This window comes from Xyrauchen texanus, chromosome 47 (genome assembly GCF_025860055.1).
Source record: "Xyrauchen texanus isolate HMW12.3.18 chromosome 47, RBS_HiC_50CHRs, whole genome shotgun sequence".
Lineage (NCBI taxonomy): Eukaryota > Metazoa > Chordata > Actinopteri > Cypriniformes > Catostomidae > Xyrauchen > Xyrauchen texanus.
The window spans coordinates 23432804-23454213 of record NC_068322.1 but is presented as its reverse complement, the minus strand read 5'-3'; the positions used below and the strand labels follow the sequence as shown (position 1 = coordinate 23454213).

Sequence of the window (21410 nt, the reverse complement as noted above, 5' to 3'; positions counted from 1 at the left end):
ATAGTATAGATATGTGTATGTGTGGGTATATATGTATATATATATATATATTTTTAATTTTTATTATTACTGTTTTATTTATTTATTTATTTTTATTTTTACATCTTTACATCTATTTGCTTCAAATTTAGGGAACTCTGGGTTACATTAGACATAGAAACTGGCCAAAATATAGTTAAGAAGGTCTGGAAAACAAAATTGGTTTAATTTTTTTTTTTTTTTTAGGAACTTAGTGTTAAGTCAAATGTTCACACACCTCTCTGAGGGTATAAACAACCTTTCTTTTGGGAATATGCGGTTCCTCTGTAGTTCTGACAGAGCTGCTAGTTCAGGGGGGGGGAGCAGGGTTTGTTAGATTCAGGGGTTTTGATTTGTTCTGTGTTTTTACCTGCACTACAATTTAATATAACTTTGATTTTTACTGGAGACCGTTCCAAAAAACCTAAACTGAGTAATTTTTATTTTTCCAACTAAACAGTTATGGCTAAAAACAATATTTTAGACTCATCTAGTGACAAAAACTTGGTCAAAATTATTTCCTGGAATTGTAAAGGACTCAATGGACCTATTAAACGTGGAAATGTATTGACCCACCTTAAAAAAATTAGAGATGGATATCGGGTTTTTGCAAGAGACACACTTGAGAGATCAGGATCATAAACGGTTACGAACTAAATGGATTGGACAGGTATTTCATTCTAATTTCTCAGTAAAAAACAGAGGTGCAGCTATAATTATTAGAAAGACAATTCCCTTCTTAGCATCAAAAATAATATCTGATTCTCGAGGACGATATGTTATTGTTACAGGAAAATTATACAATAAACCAGTTACTCTAGCTAGTGTATACGCCCCCAATGTGGATGATGAGGCTTTTATTATCTCTTTCTTTACAGCATTACATAATATGGACTCTCATAAATTGATTATTGGAGGAGATTTTAATCTGGTGTTAGACCCAACAATTGATAGGTCATCACAAAAACCATCCAACATATCAAAATCTGCTAAAGCCATTCATACACTCATGAATACCTATAAATTATTTGATCCATTTAGAGTTCTATCTCCCAACACAAGGAAATATTCTTATTTCTCTCCGGTTCATCATTCGTTTTCTAGAATAGATTTCTTCTTAATTGATTATGCATATTTAACAAACATCAAACACTGTGATTACGAAGCAATTGTGTTGTCGGACCATAGTCCAGTATCATTCCACATAGAGGCGGGACATGACCCGACAACCAAAAAATGGCGGTTTAACAATGCTCTTTTATCGGATGATAGAATAATAGAAGAACTGCAAAAACAAATTGATATATTTTTACATACAAATGATGATCCAGAGATCAAAAGATCCACCTTGTGGGAAACATTTAAAGCATACATAAGGGGCCAGATTATTTGCTTGAATAGCATGAAAAATAAACAGCGAAGGGGAAAGGAGTTGAAAATGACCCAAGAACTTAAGGAAATTGAGTTTATGCTAATTCCCCCACACCAGACCTTTATAAAAGAAAGCAGTCATTGCAGACTGAACTCAATTTACTATACACAGCAGAAACGACTAAATTCTTGACACAATTGAGACACAAAAATTATGAATATGGGGAAAAAACAGGTAAACTATTAGCCCAGCAAATTAAAGAAGAAACCGCGTCAAGGTTAATTACAGAGATACGAACAGATTCTGGTCAGACAACAACCAATCCCAAAATAATAAATGACACATTCAAGAATTTCTATTCTAAATTGTACTCTTCAGTATCCAAAAAAGATTCAAACTTAATAGAACAATTTTTTGATAACCTTCAGATACCCACTATAAATCTAGAAAACAAAAAATTATTAGAACAACCTATTTCAAACTCAGAAATAAAACAAGCTATACAATGTATGCAAAACTCTAAGTGCCCTGGCCCTGCTGGTTACAGTGTTGAATTTTACAAGGCTTTTATAGATCAAATCTCAACACTTCTTTTAAGTGTCTATAATGAAGCATTGACTACAGGTTCTCTGCCTCCAACGTTATATGATGCACGCATTTGTTTAATTCATAAATCTGGCAAAGACCCTCTAGAACCAGGCTCATATAGACCTATAAGCCTTTTGAATGTAGACAACAAAATTTTAGCAAAGATCTTAGCCATGCGTTTGGAAAAGGTCCTTCCAACTGTTGTGTCACCAGACCAAACTGGATTTGTTAAAGACAGGCAGTTGTTTTTTAACATAAGGCGACTGTTCAACATTATCTACACTCAAAATCCAAATAAATAAATATCCGAAATATTGGTCTCACTAGATGCTGAGAAGGCCTTCGACAGGGTCGAGTGGGATTTTCTCTTCTCGGCCCTGTCAAGGTTTGGTTTTGGCCCCTACTACATTTCTTTAATTCAGCTGCTTTATGCTCAACCTAAAGCATATGTTCACACAAATAATATGGACTCTTGCCCTGTTCCTCTTCACCGTTCAACACGACAAGGCTGCCCTTTATCCCCCTTGTTGTTCGTGCTGGCCATAGAACCTCTTGCTGTTTTGCTGCGCTCCACAGGGGACTATAAGGGGATTGTAAGAGGAGATAAGGAACATAAAGTGTCCTTATATGCGGACAATCTGCTTCTATACATTTCAGATCCATCTCGGTCTCTACCAAAAATTATGACCATGCTATCGAACTTCGGTAAAGTATCAGGATATGAAATTAACCTGTCAAAAAGCATATTGTTTCCGATCAGCTCTAAGGCAAAAGATCAAGTACATACGCTCACCCCTTTTCCCTTCGCTGTTTCAGACTGTTTTAAATATCTCGGAATAAATATCACGCGGGAAATATCTGGCCTCTTCAGCAAAAACTTTGTGAACCTATATAAACAAACGGAGCAACAGATCGAGAGGTGGTCTAATCTCCCGATCTCTCTCGCTGGCCGAATTAATATTATCAGGATGAATGTTTTACCGAAATATTCCTTTTTATTTCAGTGTGTTCCAATTTTGATTAATAAGAATTTTTTTTACCAAATATAGATTCTTTAGTTGGGTCCTTTATTTGGAATAAAAAGACACCAAGAATTAAAAAATCCTTTTTACAAAGACCCAAACCCATAGGAGGAATGGGATTACCCAGTTTCCGGCTCTATTATCGGGCCTGTAATATTCGATGTATGTCATTTTGGAATGGATCTCTCAAACCTGATTGGGAACAGATGGAAAATCAAGCTTTTTCTCCTAATACATTGAGATCATTGATACATTATACCTCTGATCTTTCTAAATTTAAGGCTCAGAATCCGGTTGTGTCTCACTCACTAAAAATCTGGTCTCAGATCAGACGACATTTTCAGTGGAATCAATGTTCAGTCCTTACACCAATAACTGGTAATCAAGCACATAAGCTGTTTTCGGGTCAAACATTTCAACAATGGGACCTTAAAGGAGTGCACACAATTATAGACCTCTTCATTGACAAAATATTTCCAACATTTGAACAATTAATACATAAATTTAATATTGATAACAAAGACTTTTTTAAATACTTGCAAATACGCAACTTTATGCTACTAAAGTAACATTTCCCTCTTTTCCCAATCAGCCTGAAGTAGGTCCTATGAACAATGTATTAATGAGCAACCCACTCAAAAAAGGATCTGTTTCTAGAATATATAATTACCTTTCACAGATAGATTGTGCAACTACACTTGATCATATAAAAGATGCTTGGAGGGAAGACTTAGGAATAAACATCACAGACGACCAATGGATCGAAGCTCAAGAACGAGTCCACTCCTCTTCAGTTTGTATCAGGCACGGTCTACTGCAGTTTAAAATCCTGCACCGATTGCACCTTTCCAAACAAAGACTGTCCAGGATGTTTCCGGGAGTGGACGCCTCTTGTGAACGTTGTGGCTATGCCCCTGCTTCATTGGCACATACATTCTGGAACTGTCCCCACATCACCCTCTATTGGTCTAAAATAATTTAGACTTTGTCAGCAAGTCACTATTTGGTGTTGTACCCACAGATATACATTGGAACAGCTCACAAATTAATATATTGTGTTTTGTGATGTTGCTAGCCAGACGTCTAGTTTTACTAAACTGGAAAAATAAAATTCCTTCTACTCATCAAAACCTTCTTAGAGACGTAATGCAATATTTACAATTGGAAAATATTAAATATTCTTTAAGGAAGGAAGAACAAACATTTTACTCAATTTGGCAGCCTTTTATTAATTATTATAATAAGTACATTTGGACAGCTCTCCTAATGCCTGATTTGATATATTTTTATTTAATACTTCAAGTGTGTGCAGGGTTTTTTTTTTTGTTTTTTTTTTTGTGTTTACATTCATACATATACAAACTGTATATATGTAAGTGATTTGTAAAAAACTGTTGGAAAATGGTAATAAAAATAACTGAGAAAAAAAAATAAAAATCAACTTGTCAGAAAACAGAAAATTTGCTTTAAGTACCACAAAGTGGACATTTCACCTCAGAACTGCACAATACGTGTTAAGGCTGGATAACACTACATGACTTTTAAAATCTGAACATTATTTCAAATACTAGGCTTCACATATTTACCGACTTTGAAACACTTACAGATAAAAACAGGCCATCACACACCAAATGACTGTTGGAAATGTGTTTCAAATGTTGGGAATTCATGAAGACGGCACACTGTGTTAAAACAGTTGAGTAAAGATATTCGATCTTACACAAAATACATTTTACATTGCTTGGTCTATTGCTGCCATCTTTTAGGATAATACTTGAACCTGGGCAGGGTTGGGGAGTAACGCAATGCATGTAATGGGATTACGTATTTAAAATACAAAATATAAAGTAACTATATTCCACTACAGATACAATTTAAATAATTTGTAATTAGAATACAGTTACATTCAAAAAGTATTTGATTACTGAAGAGATTACTTTGCATTTTATTGTCATTTGTTTAATTTCATATTTAGTCCTTTCAGATTGAAAACATTTGTACATATAAATGATGTGATCCAAAGTGCATTTGAACAGCACTGAAACACTTTCTTATGATGTGTTACATTCATACGAGCAGACAGAGAAGTACGTTTGGAGTAAGTTTGAAGCAGAAGAAATAGAAATAAACCTTGTGTAAACTGTTAGCTTTATGCTAAGCTAAAATGCTATTTCTAGCCATTTTATATGCACGTTACCAGACACGATCCTATTATTATCAAGAAAATTCACGTTAGATCATCATTTCTTTTTTTCTAGTAAGACCTTTGATATTAGGGCAAAAATCATATTCTTACTAATCATTTTTGTATTGTTTTCCTGTAAAAATATCTAAAAATCCATAAAATAAGATCAGTTTGATTGATCTTGTTTTAGAAACAACACTGCATAAGATATTTAGGATTTTCAGAGAATGTATTTTTAACATGTGTATTTTGTGTTACTGAGTTTTTATTGTCAGAACAAGTGAAAAAAATCTACCAGAGCTGAAGAAGTATTTACAATACGTTACTGATCTTGAGTAATCTAAAATGACATTTTACAGCATGTATTCTGTAATCTGTAGTGGAATACATTTCAAAAGTAATCCTCCCAACACTGAACCTGGGAAATCTCAGAGAAATCTCAGAGAAAAGAGAACATGCCCTTTACATACCATCAGGTGTGAAACAGGTACAGAAAGACGACCCATACAACTTACTTATAAGATTTCTTGATTGTAGCACAGGTTAGAGGAACTGTTAGTTATGCAAGAAATTCAATCCAAGCGATTACCAGACACTTCTCTCCTAGGGATATTTTTTTTATTGTCAGAGATGGACAGTTTGGGGCTAGTTAACAAGGCAGGCTGAGGGTGGACTGTGACTAGCTAACCAGTCACCTATTGCAAAATCTAGGCTGACATGTACTGTACAATTTCATAAAAGATCCCTCAGGCCATTGGTAGTATGGCTGGCCAGAGACAGAATTTGATTCTGGCAGGTAGTGCTCATAATGGACACTTGAGCTTGAGGTGAACATGACAGTATTTCCAAAGGTATTTCAAACAAAGCAGCTACATCCTGGAAGCACTAGAGGGGATTTGTGGCAGATACAGGCAGAGTGAACTACAGTAGTCTAGTTGTGAAATGACAAGACACTAAGCAAGAAGTGGACCAGAGTTGGGGTCCAGGAAGAGCCTTATTTTCTTTATGTTTTGGTGCTTGATATGAACAGACAAGACAGTAGCTGTGAAGCTGTCCACAAAGGCCAAAGAGGTGGTCTTCTGGGGTGACTTAAAGTTTTAATGAAGCAGGGGGTGACAACTCTCAGCTGGAAGGAAGAGAAGGTTGGTTTTGTCGAGGCTGAGAACGAGGTGATGAATAGTCCTCCAGGTCGATATATCAGTTGCAATGTTCTCTGATATAACAGATGTGGAACCTGAAAGGTACGATAGGATGTACACCTGTATGTCAGGTACGTGATAAAGAAGTTAAATGAAGGCTGTCAAATAAAGCCTGAATCATAGGCTTATGAAGTTTGATTGATATGTATTCTAACTATTTAAATAGTTACAGATAAAACAAACTTGTTTGACTGAAAGTTCAAAATCTATCACAGTTTTGAATCTAAAAACGTAACACTAAAACTCGCATGACACAAATGTCAAAATAATATTGTATCACCACGTCACTGCTGATTCCCACTCCTACTGCCAATTCAAACTAATAAGGAATAAAACATTTATTCAATTTGTTTATCAAGCAAACCAGTCTTTGGATGATGCAGTCAACATGGGATTGCATCATATCCTGTAACATCTGGATAGATCTGGGACATATCTTCGGTTCAGCTTTCAACACCATCATCCCAGCTACTCTCCGGACTAAATTACACCAACTCTCTATTCCCATGTCTATCTGTCAGTGGACCACCAGCTTTCTGACGGACAGGCAGCAGCTAGTGAGACTGAGAAAATTCACTTCCAGCACATGTATGATCAGCACTGGTTCCCCCCAAGGGATGTGTGCTTTCCACACTACTCTTCTCCGTGTACACCAATGACTGCACTGCAAAGGACCATTCTGTCAAGCTCCTGTAGTTTGCAGACAATACAACTGTCATCAGCCTCATCCAGGATGATGATGAGTCTGCATAAATAAGGGAGGTTAAATGGCTGGCTTGTCTGGTGCAGTCAAAACAACCTGGAGCTGAACATGCTCAAAACAGCGGGAGATGATTGTGGACTTTAGAAGGAACATCCCAACATTGACCCCCCTCACTATTCTGAACAGCACTGTAGCAGCAGTGGAGTCATTCAGGTTCCTGGGCACTGCCATCTCACAGGACCTGAAGTAGGAGACCCACATTGACTCCACTGTGAAAAAAGGCCCAGCAGAGGTTGTACTTCCTTCACCAGTTGAGGAAGTTCAACTTCCCACAGCCTCTGCTGACACAGTTCTACTCAGCAGTCATAGAGTCTTTCCTCTGCACTTCAATAACTGTCTGGTTTGGTTCAGGCACGAAATCGGATATCAGAATACTAAAAAGGACAGTTCGGACTGCTGAGTGTATTATTGGTGGCCCCCTTGCCCTCCCTTCAACTGTACACTTCCATAGTGTATTCTATTTTTTTCCCCCTCTGTCTTGTTGTTGTATTGTTTGTTCACTGGAAGCTTCTGTCACCAAGACAAATTCCTTGTGTGTGTGTGTGTGTGTGTGTAAGTGTGTGTAAGCATACTTGGCAATAAAGCTCATTCTGATTTTGATTCACAGAAAATAAAACCATTATCACACTCACACAATATAGCAAAACATCTTGTTTCATTCTGCTGTCCCTCAGGGATTCCTTGGCATCCCAAATGCTTCCAGAAACAAGCCAGAAAACAATCTGTACCGATGAGTGTGGAACATGACCACCAATTCAGTTTGGAATGGAGAGGCCCATGGACAAAAGCTTCCATCAGAAGGTTAAAGGGAAAAAGATCAGTCCTGCAGTCCCAAAACACAATATCCTTTCCGTACAATAACAGATGACAGCTTCATAAATCAGGGCTTTGTGACAGTGGGAACCTATTGTCGTGTCTTCAATCTAAGTGTTTGTAAAGGGGGTGGTTATGTGTGAATGCAGGTGTGAAACTCGCCGTCTGAGAAAATAAGAGCTGGAAGATGAGGGCTGCATCAGCTGCAGATGGGACTCCGATTCTTTAGAGAATATCCACAGGAATATCTGGTTTCATTATTTGCCTAAATCCCCAAGACACCTGCTTCTAGGATTGTGGTTAAAGGTGAATGTTATGGGCTATAAGCTAAATAAAATGAAATGAAGTATTATGGAGATTTGTAACTTCATATACTGCATATTAAAAATGTATCCATCATATCAAATTAACAGTGAAGTACAGTACAGTGTATGATATAACAGAGCAGCTAGGTCATTCCTACTATACAGTTTTCGCGTCTCCAACAAATATGTTTTAATATATTGGATAAAATATTAAGCACAATTTTTTAATCAGCAAATCACATTAGTTTACTTCTATGGACCTACTGTATTTGTGCGGGGTGTAAATATCCCTGGCAATTTTATGATTGCTTGACAAAATGCAAATATTGTATGTTAATATTTACACTGTGGTGCAGATAGTGCTGTCAGTTTTTTACCACAGTTTACACTTATTCCACTATTAACATATTCTGTAATATCATCATTATGTGAAGAGTGGGTAAGTTTTAAACAACTTCAATATTTGGCGTGAGCAGATGTTGCCATTTTGCCATGTTCCAGGTGTTACTTCTAACATAAAAACAGGCAATTTATTATGAAATTTTCCAGGTGCTTCTTGTTTTTTCTCTATTCATAATATAAAAATAACATGTTTCAATTGGAAATAGGTCCTATTCACAGTAGCACCATAATGAGAATGAAAATGAGGCTGTGAGGGATAAACTTACCTCTTCAATCAAGTATAGCCAGGAAATTACTTTTGGGTATGTCTCAATAAAAATGGATGGGCCAACTTTTCACCCACATTCTTTTTTTTACCAAATTTTCCTTAACCAGGAGGTGGCACATACAAACCATTCTTTCACACTTTAAGAAATCAGAATGTATGCATTTTTTTAAACTATTTTATAAATATATATTTGAAGTCGAAGTATAATCTCTAATATTGTGGGTGGGCCCAGGCTACACTCCTGGCTAAAGCTGTGGGTGAATCCATTCAAACACTGGTCTATGTTAATGAAGTGGTGCAAAGCGCAATTTGCTATTTTCCTGAGAAACAAGTAATTGCGGCAAATTTTTAAGACGTTTCAGAAACAACTCTATTTTCTGTGCCAAGTCTTAACACAGTTCCTGCATTTGCAGTTTAGAGATTCCACCAGCAGTTGATTATAAAGTTCATGTCCAATGAAAATATAGTGAACCATCAAATGATGTCCCTAACAATCAGATCATAGCAGTCTTATGAAACCAATATTTATGAGATTTGTGTTAAACTTTCTAGAAGTCATGGTTTATTTTTAAATTATTATTATTATTATGTTTAGGCTCTGTCTACAACTGTATTTATAATCAAATTTATCTTGGCATTTTTTCACCTGTTGTCTTTTAAGGCAGCATGAGGGGCTGTTGAAAGTTGGAGAGGGTAAAATGTTTGTATTTGTTCAGGTGGGGGTTATACAGTACATAATTAATTTTGACCACTTCAATGTTTTGATAAAATGTTTGTTTCGTTTGAAGTGTAAATGTTTTGTGCGTTTTAATAAATGTATTACATTTTTCAAGCAAAATCGATCGGTAGAAGTGTGTGCAAAGATCCAGAGTCTATCCTGAAAAGCCAATAGAATCACTGTTAATACTAGTCAGAATATGTGAGTCACTTATGATTAATAATACTTAGATCGGCAATCGCCCTTTATCCCTCTATGAGGCTTAATAATCACGACCAGGCCCCGCCCTGTCACAGTGTCACTGTCATAGCAATATGCCTGAGCCTGACATTCAACTAGGACACAGTAAATAGAAGGCCTTTTCTCTCTATGTTTTCTCTCCACAGAGTAATAGATTCTGCTGGGGCTATCTAACGCTATCATACACATCGGGGAAAGTGTTCTTTTCTTTTCCTATTCTTTCAGGGGGAAAAGACCCCATGGAGACCACATCCTGCCCAAAAGGGGAGGTCAACATGTGGCAATACAGTGACCGGGGGCAGAGAGATCTCCCCCCAAGGGAAATGCGGCTCCACCGACAGGGAATATAAATCAAATGGGTTACTGGAGTAATCGGCACCTGTGGAGCACCTATCCCAGTACAGGGCATATTAGACTCTGTAGTGGGGCTGGCTGTGAACTCCTCCGTCCGAGTTAATGAACCATAGGGCAAGGGAGGAATGTCATCCAGGGTCCACAACTTTGGGAAGTCAACAGGGCACCTCAGGGGAGGGGAAAGGCACTATACGCAAGTGAAACACCCGGCCAGCTGTTCCGTATTACCAAACTCTACCTATTCATACCTGAAAGAACACAGGACGAAACCGGCTCAACCCGAAGATTGTAAAATCTCGAAGGTATTGGGTGTTGCCCAGCCAGCTGCTCTGCAGAAACCCGCAAGGGGGCTGGCACAGCCTGGGTCCAATGCAATGGCATCCACAATCCAGTGGGCAAGCCTCTGTTTAGAGACAGCTTCCCTTTCTGCTATCCACCAAAACAGACAAAGAGCTGCTCAGAGCGTCTAAAGTAGGTGCGCAAAGCATGCACTGGACACAGAAAATGTGGTGCTGCATCAGCATCTTGAATGGGATTCTGTGTAAGGCCTGGTTCAGAACTCTCAGGTCCAAGATTGGCCTCAACCAACTGCCTTTCTTTGGCATGATGAAGTAAGGGCTGTAGAACCTTTTCCCCATCTCAGCTGGAGGGACAAGCTCTATGGCACCCTTGCGAAGAAGGTGCGCTAAGATCTCCGCATGCAGGGTGGTGGCATTTTCGCACTGCACCGAAGAGAAGCGTATGGTCAGATGGTCCTGGTCAGCCACCGTGACGGGTTGGAAAGCGGTAGCCACACGTCCAAGCTCCAGGCGAGGATCAGTAGGGGGACGATCGCATCTGACGTACCTGGGGTGGGGCCTCGCGGCGGGGAGGAGCAGTCGACATCGCGTCGGGAAGTGTTGCTTCGACCCGAGGCGGCTGTGCTGAGGGGGAGCTCAAAGCACTTACCTTTAGCGACTTTGCTTGCTGAGCTACCCAGGCCCCCGTCATATCTCTATATTTCTATTCTGCTTATCAATTTCATACAGTCAATTTACACTACCAATGACAGGGAATATATATATGATGCAGACTGTGCAATAACCAAAGAAGAACCTTAGAATTAAATTGCACTTGACCCAGCCCATTAGAACTTTGCATGCACAATTTGCCAATCCTGCTTGTGCCTAGAGTTAGTGCACTGAATTTAGAAAAAATTTACTGTTGAATCATAATTTGTGTGTGAAAACGTTCACACACAGGACAGAAGACCCCAAACCCCCCCCCCACGTGTGCCCCTACTGCGGAATTTCGGTGCCACCCCAGACTGATCAAGATACCCTGCTCAGCCCCCGCGTGAAAAAATCCTGGCACCGCCCATGGAACACAAACGGTTAGTGAATGAGACCCAGTGACCATACTGACTTGAGACTTGTGAACAAGGACATAGATGGATTAAAATGTACAAAAGCCATCCAATTAAGACAGCTTTATTATTCTGGGTGATGGAATGATTAATACAAGTTGAGTTTTCCTTCTTTTTCCAAGGCCTCCTGAAAGATGATGAGGTGTTGTATATGCATGAGCTGGTGACTGGAGAAATGTCTTGTGACACAAGCATGGGAAACGACATATGTTGTTGACTGGAGGTGAGGTGACACTGTCCATCTGGAAACGAGGGACTTCAGGGGATGAAGCAATTAAAAAAATTCTGTATTACTTAACTACAGCATACATCCTACAAGCCACAAACTGCATACAGGACATAGGCCCTTCTAAACAAAAAAACACAATACAAATACATGTATTGAACCTATGCCTTTAAATGCATAGGCAACTTACACCCAATATTGCTTTAGTTTTTTAATGTTTACTGTAATTTGTATGAGGTTAATTGATAAATAAAAATTATTCATGGCATTATATTTTAGAAAATCCTCACTATAAAACATTTTCACAACTGCGTAAAACTTTCCTGTCCTGGATTTTAACTTGAAATTACTTGCACAGATGACTCGTGTGCACAAGACAAGAAACGTCTTTTGAGATCAATTTGGATTCCATGCTGACTTTAATGTGCTAATGGTTGTGATGTCATGACCACAATGTTTACTAACCTTCTTTTGCAGCTGAGTTTCAATTAATGGTCTTGGTGGACAGGGGAAGGAGCTTTGACTTGTGAACATTACCATACGGCTACATAGTATATCCAACTGTTTTATTTCAAAAGAGCATGAAAAATCCTATTTTCCACAATATGTCACATGCTATTTTCTACCATATGTCCCCTTTAAAGGTGGATTCTGCTGATAAAAACAACCAAACTGCTGCAAACGGGTGAACTGTTCAAGATGTTTTAGCCAAATTAGCAATTGCAGATTGAAACCAATGTGTCTGTTAGCTACAGTAATAATCGAACAGACACTAATGACTGTAATACTGAACTCATTTAGTCAGTTTCAATCCCTTACAATAAGCACAAATAAGATGCACGAAAGAGACAAGTTAACATGCGACAGCAGCGCACAGCTAATGAACGCTGGATGTGTGGCGCTTTTCCCTATGATGTGTAAAGAAAGCTGTTAGCGTGACTCAATCCAAGATGCTAAATCCTCTGCAAAACACAGAAACATGGCTGACAACAGCTGTCCTTGGAGATAACTCCACACACAATGTGCTGTAATTTAGCACTGCAGATGCTCGCAGTGTTCGTCTCTTGAGGGCTTCCTAATACCAATTAACTGATTGGATTGTTCTTCATCACAGTGACTGCATCTCTAGGAGCCTGAACTCTTCAGCTCACGCAGCTAATGAGGTGCTCTCCAGACTAGTGTCAATCACTACTCAGGGATGCCACAGAAAAACACATGATAGAGGGATGATGACCAAGATACGACGAGAAAAGAGGGGGAAGTTAAGGTAAAAGCTGCTTATCTCAGTGAAGAAATTTAGAGTGTATGTTATACCATGTGAAATAACTGCCAATTATAAAAGGCATTGTATCCCAAACAGGCTTAACAGTAAACTACATTACTACTGGGAGCATGTATGATCCAATAATATGCAATGTTATGATATTTAAAACTAAATTAATGCAGATTAAAGGGTTTGTGATTTTTTTTTTACATTTACATTTTTGAGAGCTGGTGTTTGAATTCACAAACATTCCGTTGACTTGTTTGAGCATTCCGTCAATGTAAGAGTCAACGGTCCTACTTGACCCACCCCGAGCGGGATTCGAACCAGCATTACGTGGTGTGGGAATCGGATGCGCAAACAATGAGGCTAGAAATGTCATGACTTCTAGCCTTTGGTCACTAGTGCGTCTCTTAAGGCCAAGAGAGTGAGGTTTACACACTGAACAGCTATCACTTACCAGCCGGCTACGCAACATAAGTTTATGTGATTTTTCCGAGTTGCTATTGTTCGCTAAGGGAAAACCGCAAGTCTGATCAGTTAGAAAGTCATTGCAGCCTGAGTCAGAACAGTCTGAAGATCTGTGCCGCGTTTGGTGGATTTAGCTTGAAAGCTCTAGGGCAGGGGTGCCCACACTTTTTTGTGTAATGATCTACTTTTAAATGAGCAACTCAATAAGATCTACCAACTAAAAAAACACAGTTTCATTTAAAATAAGAAAATGCTTGTTGGGACTACTGCATGTATCCCTACATGGAATTCATCTTCTAATTAATAAAAAAAAAATATATAATAATGTTCAATGTTGATATCATTCAGTTTTAAAACTAAACCCAAAACACCTACAGCACAATAGATTACAATAGCCAGGGCATTTACCTTATTCTGATGACGAGTAAATATTGACCAGGCAAGGTTGTTTATTCAGTTGCCATGACAACTAGGTTTGCGCAATCGCCTTCCCAGGACTTTTGAGAACAGAGCGCGAAATTGCGATGCGACTGCATGGAATCAGAAAGTTTTGCCTAATCCGGCAGTAGCATCTCATTCAGCTCTGTTCTCAGAAGTCCTTGGAAAGCACTTATGCATAAATAGTTGTCATGGCAACTGAATAAACAAAACCTCGCCTGGTCAATATTTACTCGATCAAGTGCAAGTCAGACAGAAACTAAAAGAAGGAAAGACATTATATTTATTTATTTATTAATTTAACGAAAGTACATTTCAATTTTGTGCGATCTACCAGCATTGCCTTTGCGATCGACTGGTAGATCGCGATCGACGTATTGGGCACCCCTGCTCTAGGGCGACTTCGTCAGGAGTTTTGGTTTAGGGATTTAAAAAAAAACAAAAAAAAACATAACCATGTCTATAGAATAATGGTATGTTAGCTTTGTCATGCCAACACAATCATATAAAGCAGACAAGAAAATCTAGCTTCATACTATGTGACCCACATTTGGTTTTCGACCATTGAAAATTGGTACAATTTTACAATTTGAGAAATTATCTGGGATTTAAAACCCTTCTCACAAAGGGATCGCTAGCAGCTTTACAATCGGTACTGTTTATTTTAACTGCAAGTATTAACCACAATTAATTACTACAATTAATTACTACAATTAATTACTACAATTCTCATTTAATTGTGATAAACTATAAAAACCCACTCCAGCTTTGATAGTTAGCCACTGTATCACAATATAAATGCTACCTTAATGTATGTCAACATATCAAAACATGAATGCGAGAGTTATGAAAATTAAACCATTATAAAGAAGCACATGCCTATTTAGTGACATAAACTCCCTTTGATTTGTCCCTAGCAGACTTCAGTGAACAACATCCAATATAATATTTAATCCAAAAGTGGGCACATTTACAGAAATATTGATGGATTCTCAAATATTTAGAAAATAATTATTCTTCCTTTTCCACTAAATGCTATATGAAGCGCTGAATCCTTCTAATACTCTCAAATGGTGTGAGTTTCATTCACCCAAGAAGCTAGATGTGCACAAGGCGCTCAAGTTCATTTCTCAATCTAAATATGGTCATAGAAAAAGAAATGCCTACCTCAGTGCCCACATGACAGGTACTTCCGCATACCTTTGCATATTAGGATATTAGCCTTATAAACACCATATAAAGCATAAAACTCATTAATTCACAGATGAGACATGTTGTAAATAAATAGACAATTATACAAATATTTGGTTTGTCTATAATTTCCATGCAGTCTCTGGTATTTTTATATGTTAATATAGGTGCTCAGCCGTGATGTCAATTTGTTGGTGAACCCAGAAGGCTAATTCGGCATAGGTTTCCTTTGGAATTTCCAAACTTATTTTGTTTAATAAATAAGTCAAAAAGTTTGGTGGTAAAAATTACATGAAGATACTTGAATGTTTTGTTCTACAATGTAATTTACAAACAGTCATACCTCAAACATGAATTCTGAATCTACTTTGCTTTAAAAAATGTATGTGGCTAATGAGTTGCTAGACAAGGACAACAAATACCACAACAAGCATGTGAGTGAACGTGCCTGACGAAATGGAAAACTGCAGTAGTTCTTATCTATAGCAACACATATTGTCAACACATAATGGAAATTAATCAACTGAAACTGCACATCTGCACGCTGGATATTCCACAAATAATCTGATTTCTGCCTCATTCAGGAATGAAATGATTTGCATTGAGCTGGTCTCTGCTTCTCTACATCATAACATTGCACTCAAAAAGCCATATTGTATATTGTATATACTTACATATTTCTCTCTCTCTCTCTCTCTCTCTCTCTCTCTATATATATATATATATACACATACTATATATACATATTGCTATTTGCACTTCTGATTAGATGCTAACTGCATTTCATTGGCTCTGTACTTGTATTTTGCACAATGACAATAAAGTTGAATCTTATCTAATCAGTAAAATACACTGCTATGACAACTCAATTATGATTGGAAGATATATGCAGTAGATAATATGTCATTTGTAATTCATGGCGCTAATGCTAATAGTTAATGCTATAAAACCACATGACAGTCTTTGAAGTTATCATCCTAAAATTTTAATTAGAACACTATCAGAGATGTGGCTTTAGCTAAATTGTGTTTCTATGGATCTACCATGTCTGTGTCATATGTTATGGGGAAAATCACTTTAAAATAAATGTGAGCTTTTCTAACAAGTTTTCTTCATGACTTTTATAAATTCTGTCTTTTGGACAACACACTGTTGTCCTATTACTTTGAAAAGACACCTAAAGCAGGCCTCTAATACAGTGGAGTGATGAACTACAGCCATTGGATTTGGAATATGTCGCTTTTTAGACATGTGCTCAAAACAAGGGGGTGCAAGACAACGGCCATATAGGGTCTTAAAAAGGAAGACACCAAAAGGAAAGTTTGTTCTAAACCAGAATTTTAAACGGTATTAAGATATCTTTAATACTTCTGGAGTTACATGCACTCCAACTTTGGAAAAACCAAACTTAAAAAAAAAAAAAGTAATTCCCCCATTTTTTGGACTCACCATTGGCATTTAATGCAACATGGGGTTCTGAAGTCGACTGATTTTAGTAATAGACCTACCTATCTGTGTAAAAATTCAATAATAAAGACTCTGCCACCTTTTTTTTTTTAAGATACATTTTTTTTTACCTATAGTTTTTCTCCAAAATCGTAGGCGGAAATTGTAATTGATCCATGGCATTTAAGAAAAGCGTCTTTCATCATCATTTATGTTTATCTTTCTTAAGAAAAAAGCTTTTACAAAATCGACATTTTACCCAGGGAAGTTTCTGAAATTTGGTGGATTTGACATGGAATAACTTTATAATTATGGTATTACATTTACCACAATTATAAAGGCATTTGTCACGCAACTTGGCTTTAAATTTAGCTCATCCAATTTGAATGTAGAGCCGGACCTCTCAGGTTTATTTAATTGATAATTCATTTATTAATATAATATTAACTGCTGTACCAAGTACAACTTTTCAAACTTTAAATCTCTTGTCGCTGTAACATTACCAACTTTTGCTCTAAACCGGTACTTGCCTCAAAGTTACAGTAGCTGCTGTAGGCACTGTCATGCAGCATTACACTAAAAGTGTTTCACACTGCCACAGCCAACAGGTGCAGAAGAGAAGCTTTTATCACGGCGCAGGAAAAATGTGCATAAATAGGGAAAGCGAAAACAAGGCTGTGATTACGTAATGCCAGAGAGTTCCTGACAAAATCCATTTACAGCCTACATAACTTTCCACTCTAGCAATTCACACAATGACATGCATCAAAAAAACAGCAGCCATTACAGCCGAGAAGCATCGCTTTGGAGGTTACCTATTAAAAAAACTAAAATAGGGCATCTATTTGCATGCTTAATCCATTATGCCATCCCTTATTAACTGGTTCTTGATAATAATATAATATAATTATAATATAATATAATGGCCAGGCCAATTAATCTGCCAATATATGGCCATATTGTATTGTATTGTATTATATTATGATGTGATATGTGTATGCATGTGTTTGTCTATTTACATGCTTAACCCACCATTGTCAGTTGGTTCTTCACATCTCTATGATTTCTACTTCTTACTGGACAATATCAATAAATGATGAGCTGGGTGTGAGAGACACATGCACACCGTATCGCCTATGAGTGGACAAATTCAGCTCAAGTGCTTTGACATTTCGCCCCAAAATATCTCAAGCTAAAAAGACAGAGTTGCCAATAAAAAGGATGCCTGGCGATGCTGTGTCAGAGCAGAGGTTACTGCAGCCCCCCTCTTGTCTCCATAATGAAAAGCGTCACTCGACGTGGGTGTGCGATCAGCCATGCATGGATGCACCTTGCCTAGCCCTCAGAGAATGACAGGCAGCAGAGCTCGCCTTTAAATCACACACACACATATGGACACGCTCAAACACCTGCACTAAGATTAGCAACCAAACCTCGTCTATCATCTGCCATGAATGGACTACATGACGCGAGGTGTCCGACTAGATCGTATTAAGTCCCACAATTTTCCTGCCTGTGTAAACACCCAGAAACACTACAAAAAGCCTTCACAAGGAGCTGTAGACAACTCCAAGAACTGTTACTGAGGATGCTTTGGCATGAAAGTATCTATTTACGCTTAGTCACTTCATGCATCTTGATCAATTTGATTACTCGGATTGATCATCTGGGTATCCAATTAGTAAAAACACATGAAGTGATCAAGTGTAAGTACCCCCAAGGTTTCCAAATACAGCTGTGTTGTTGCCACTAGTAATGTCAATTTAAATGCAACTAGACTTCGAGACTTTCTTCAGAAAGTGTAAGTGGTGCTTATCCGTGCAAAATCCACTTCCTCGATGCTAGGATGTTGTGGGTGGTTGATAGGTGGATCCTTACTGGTCAAAAGAGCCTATGATATTCTGTTATTGGAGTGATTGGTATAAGCAAAACTTAATATTTTAATAATTTGTACATTTTTTGTCATTTTTTATGGAAATTGATTAAAAACGTTCCTCATTGGTTTAAGATGATGTCCAAAGTAATGATAAACCTGTCATGTCCAGTGCAATGAGCAGCTTTATTAATAAAGGAAATATTATTTTTAATAATTACATGTCATTCAGCTGGCATGCATCAACGTTTGATCCTCCTCAACAAGCAGCACAAACAGTGCCAGACGAGTTACCCACCAAAGTTGAAAAAAGTAGGGTTAAGGGTTTGAACAATAGCAGCCATATCACATGACAATTACATGACCATCACCACATTTTTTATAGGCGAATGACGGGCCTTATTAAACGTTTGGCTGCAGTTTCCCAGTGAAATGTCCAGCTGGGGGCAGCAAAAGCAAGTGAAATGGTGTCGTAATCAGATGAGGTTTTTAAGATGAATATTAGATGGATGTTTTAATGAGTAATTCAAACTAAAATGAACAATTTATTTAGCAGGAAACTGCATCGAAACATAGAACGCGCACATAAAAGTCAGTTTGCAAAAATGTAGTTATAGTAACGTTTATTCTATGAGACTAGGTTGAACAATAGTCAAGGTGCTTGCTAAGACAAACAACAAGTCACTTTGCTTTGACATTTGTTGCATAAAAAGACCTTGTTTCCCTCAGTGGCTGATCGTAACGGAAGGAAGACGTTTGCAAATGAGCAAAACATCACTCACCCGCCCTTGATGTAGTCCAGGAAGGTGGCTTCAGTATCAATGAGAAATGACAGCAGTGTCACCTGTGAGATAACAGGAAGTCAGAAAATCTCATGATGATTCTGTGTGCTGTCAATGTTGCTAAATCCACAACTAATTGGATTTACAGAGTGAAATTGCTTCTTATTTAAGCAAAGGGGAAACTAGTAGCTTTGGTACATGCCACAACATCTCCTTTGAAACTGTGGCTTACCAAGCTACAACCTGCTTATCATTTATAGTAATTCAGTAATACTATAGTAAGCTATACATTTAAAAGAGTAGTTAGCTACACTACAAGCTACTAACAAACAGTTGCAAATTACACTGGAGCTACTTATGGTTGTCATTATTAAATTATAACAGATAATCAAATTGTGGCAATCAGAGCAGTATTTATCTGACACAAAAATAATAAAAATCTCAATTACAGCAACAGCATTAAATGTAAAAAGACAAAATTACACCAAATACAACTAATAAAACTAGAAACATTCAAATTAATATAATTGAACATAAAACAGAGATAAACAGCAGTATGTACTGTAACTAAAGCAGTAAGGCACCACAGGCTTACAGTGATTTTACCAGGTAATTACACATGGACTCGAGTTGCTTAAATTATGTTTTATTCAAACTGCAAGAGCACTATGATAAAATATGTGCTATCAAACCTGAGCCCGATGGGTTTCTATGGTTTTCTTTGTAAACACGTGGTGGACGGATGTCTTTGACCATTGCGCCATGTCTCCTTGTTTTTCAGCATCTCAGTCAGAACCACCATCTTTTTTTGTAACCTGGTCTCATTAACATTACGTAACCATAGCAACATTTTTGCAAAACTAAATCACGTGCCTCATTACACATTTTGCTCCCAGTGATATGTCCAGCAGAGTTGCCAAAAGCAAGTGAAATGGTGTCGATGGATGCTTTAATGAGTAAAACGTACCTCCCATACCTAAAACTTTAACCTAAACCTAACCAATAGTGATCTAAAATCAAATGAGAGGTGAAATAAATGGACATCCTTCCCTTACACACACACCTAATCGATATTGTCCAAAAACAATAAGAGAAATGAAACGCACATTTTCTGAAGCAACCTCGTCTTCTATGACACACAAGCTAATCACACTGGAATAAGAGTGTAAATGTAGGTGGGTCTATAATACAAGTGTCGTTCTTCAAATGATGCATTAGAGTAAAAGTGTTTTGATATCATAAGATAGCAGTGTGTGAGAAATAGTGTGAAAATAAGAACTTATAAAGTCATATTGTGATTTGAGTGAATAAAACACACAGTTGTTTTAGCGCCTCTATTGTGAATTTCACCAGGAAACGGACAAAATGTAGAATGTGGCATGTAAAAGTCAGTTTGCAAAAATTTTGTTATAATAATGTTCGTTCTAGAGTCTAGGTTGTTTTTTTGGACACTGTGTTAATTAAAAAGAACTTAAACGCATACATTGTTTAATTAACTCAACACTTTTTTTTTTTCCATCAAATTGAATTGAATAATCTTTAACAAAATAAAAATACAAAATTGGGGGGGTTTGGGTTGGTGACCCTTTGCAACCTGAACTTTTTAAGAATGGCAACACTTTTGTGACACGAACACTAAAAAGTCTAGACCCAGTGCAACAGACACTAAAAAGGTTATATTAGCATATTTTTTAAAGTGTATGCATTTAAATTCCATAACAAATTTCCATCACATTGAAATGAATAATCTTTAAAAAAAAAAAAAAACTCCCATCGGACCGGGTTCAAAACTAATCAGTGAAAAACAGTGCTCTATCGTTTTGTAATGCAACACGACTGCTAGTTGGAAAAAGTACAAAATCACATGCTAGCATGAAAAATGGCTCCGCTTACTGTTCCAGAGTTGAGGTATTTTTTCTTCTTTCCTTTCTTCTTGGGGTTTATGACCTGTTTGGAGAGAATGAGTGATTATAATTGCTTAAGGGATATTGGAAAATGTAAAAAATTGCACTCATAAATTTCATATACTTCTTTACATAATACTCTACATCATTTTGAAGCATGTAA

At 37.4% G+C, this 21410-nt stretch overlaps 1 protein-coding gene across 1 annotated transcript in view; it reads right to left on the bottom strand.

The window, feature by feature from the left end:
- Positions 1 to 21410, bottom strand: part of LOC127638672 (copine-8) — a 210708-nt gene that overhangs the window by 34942 nt on the left and 154356 nt on the right. Inside the window, exons 12-13 of the mRNA XM_052120293.1 lie at positions 21237 to 21290; positions 19344 to 19405 (exon numbers count right to left, since the gene is read on the bottom strand). Of these exons, the coding sequence (XP_051976253.1) occupies positions 19344 to 19405; positions 21237 to 21290 (116 nt within the window). The remainder of the gene's footprint in view (positions 1 to 19343; positions 19406 to 21236; positions 21291 to 21410) is intronic.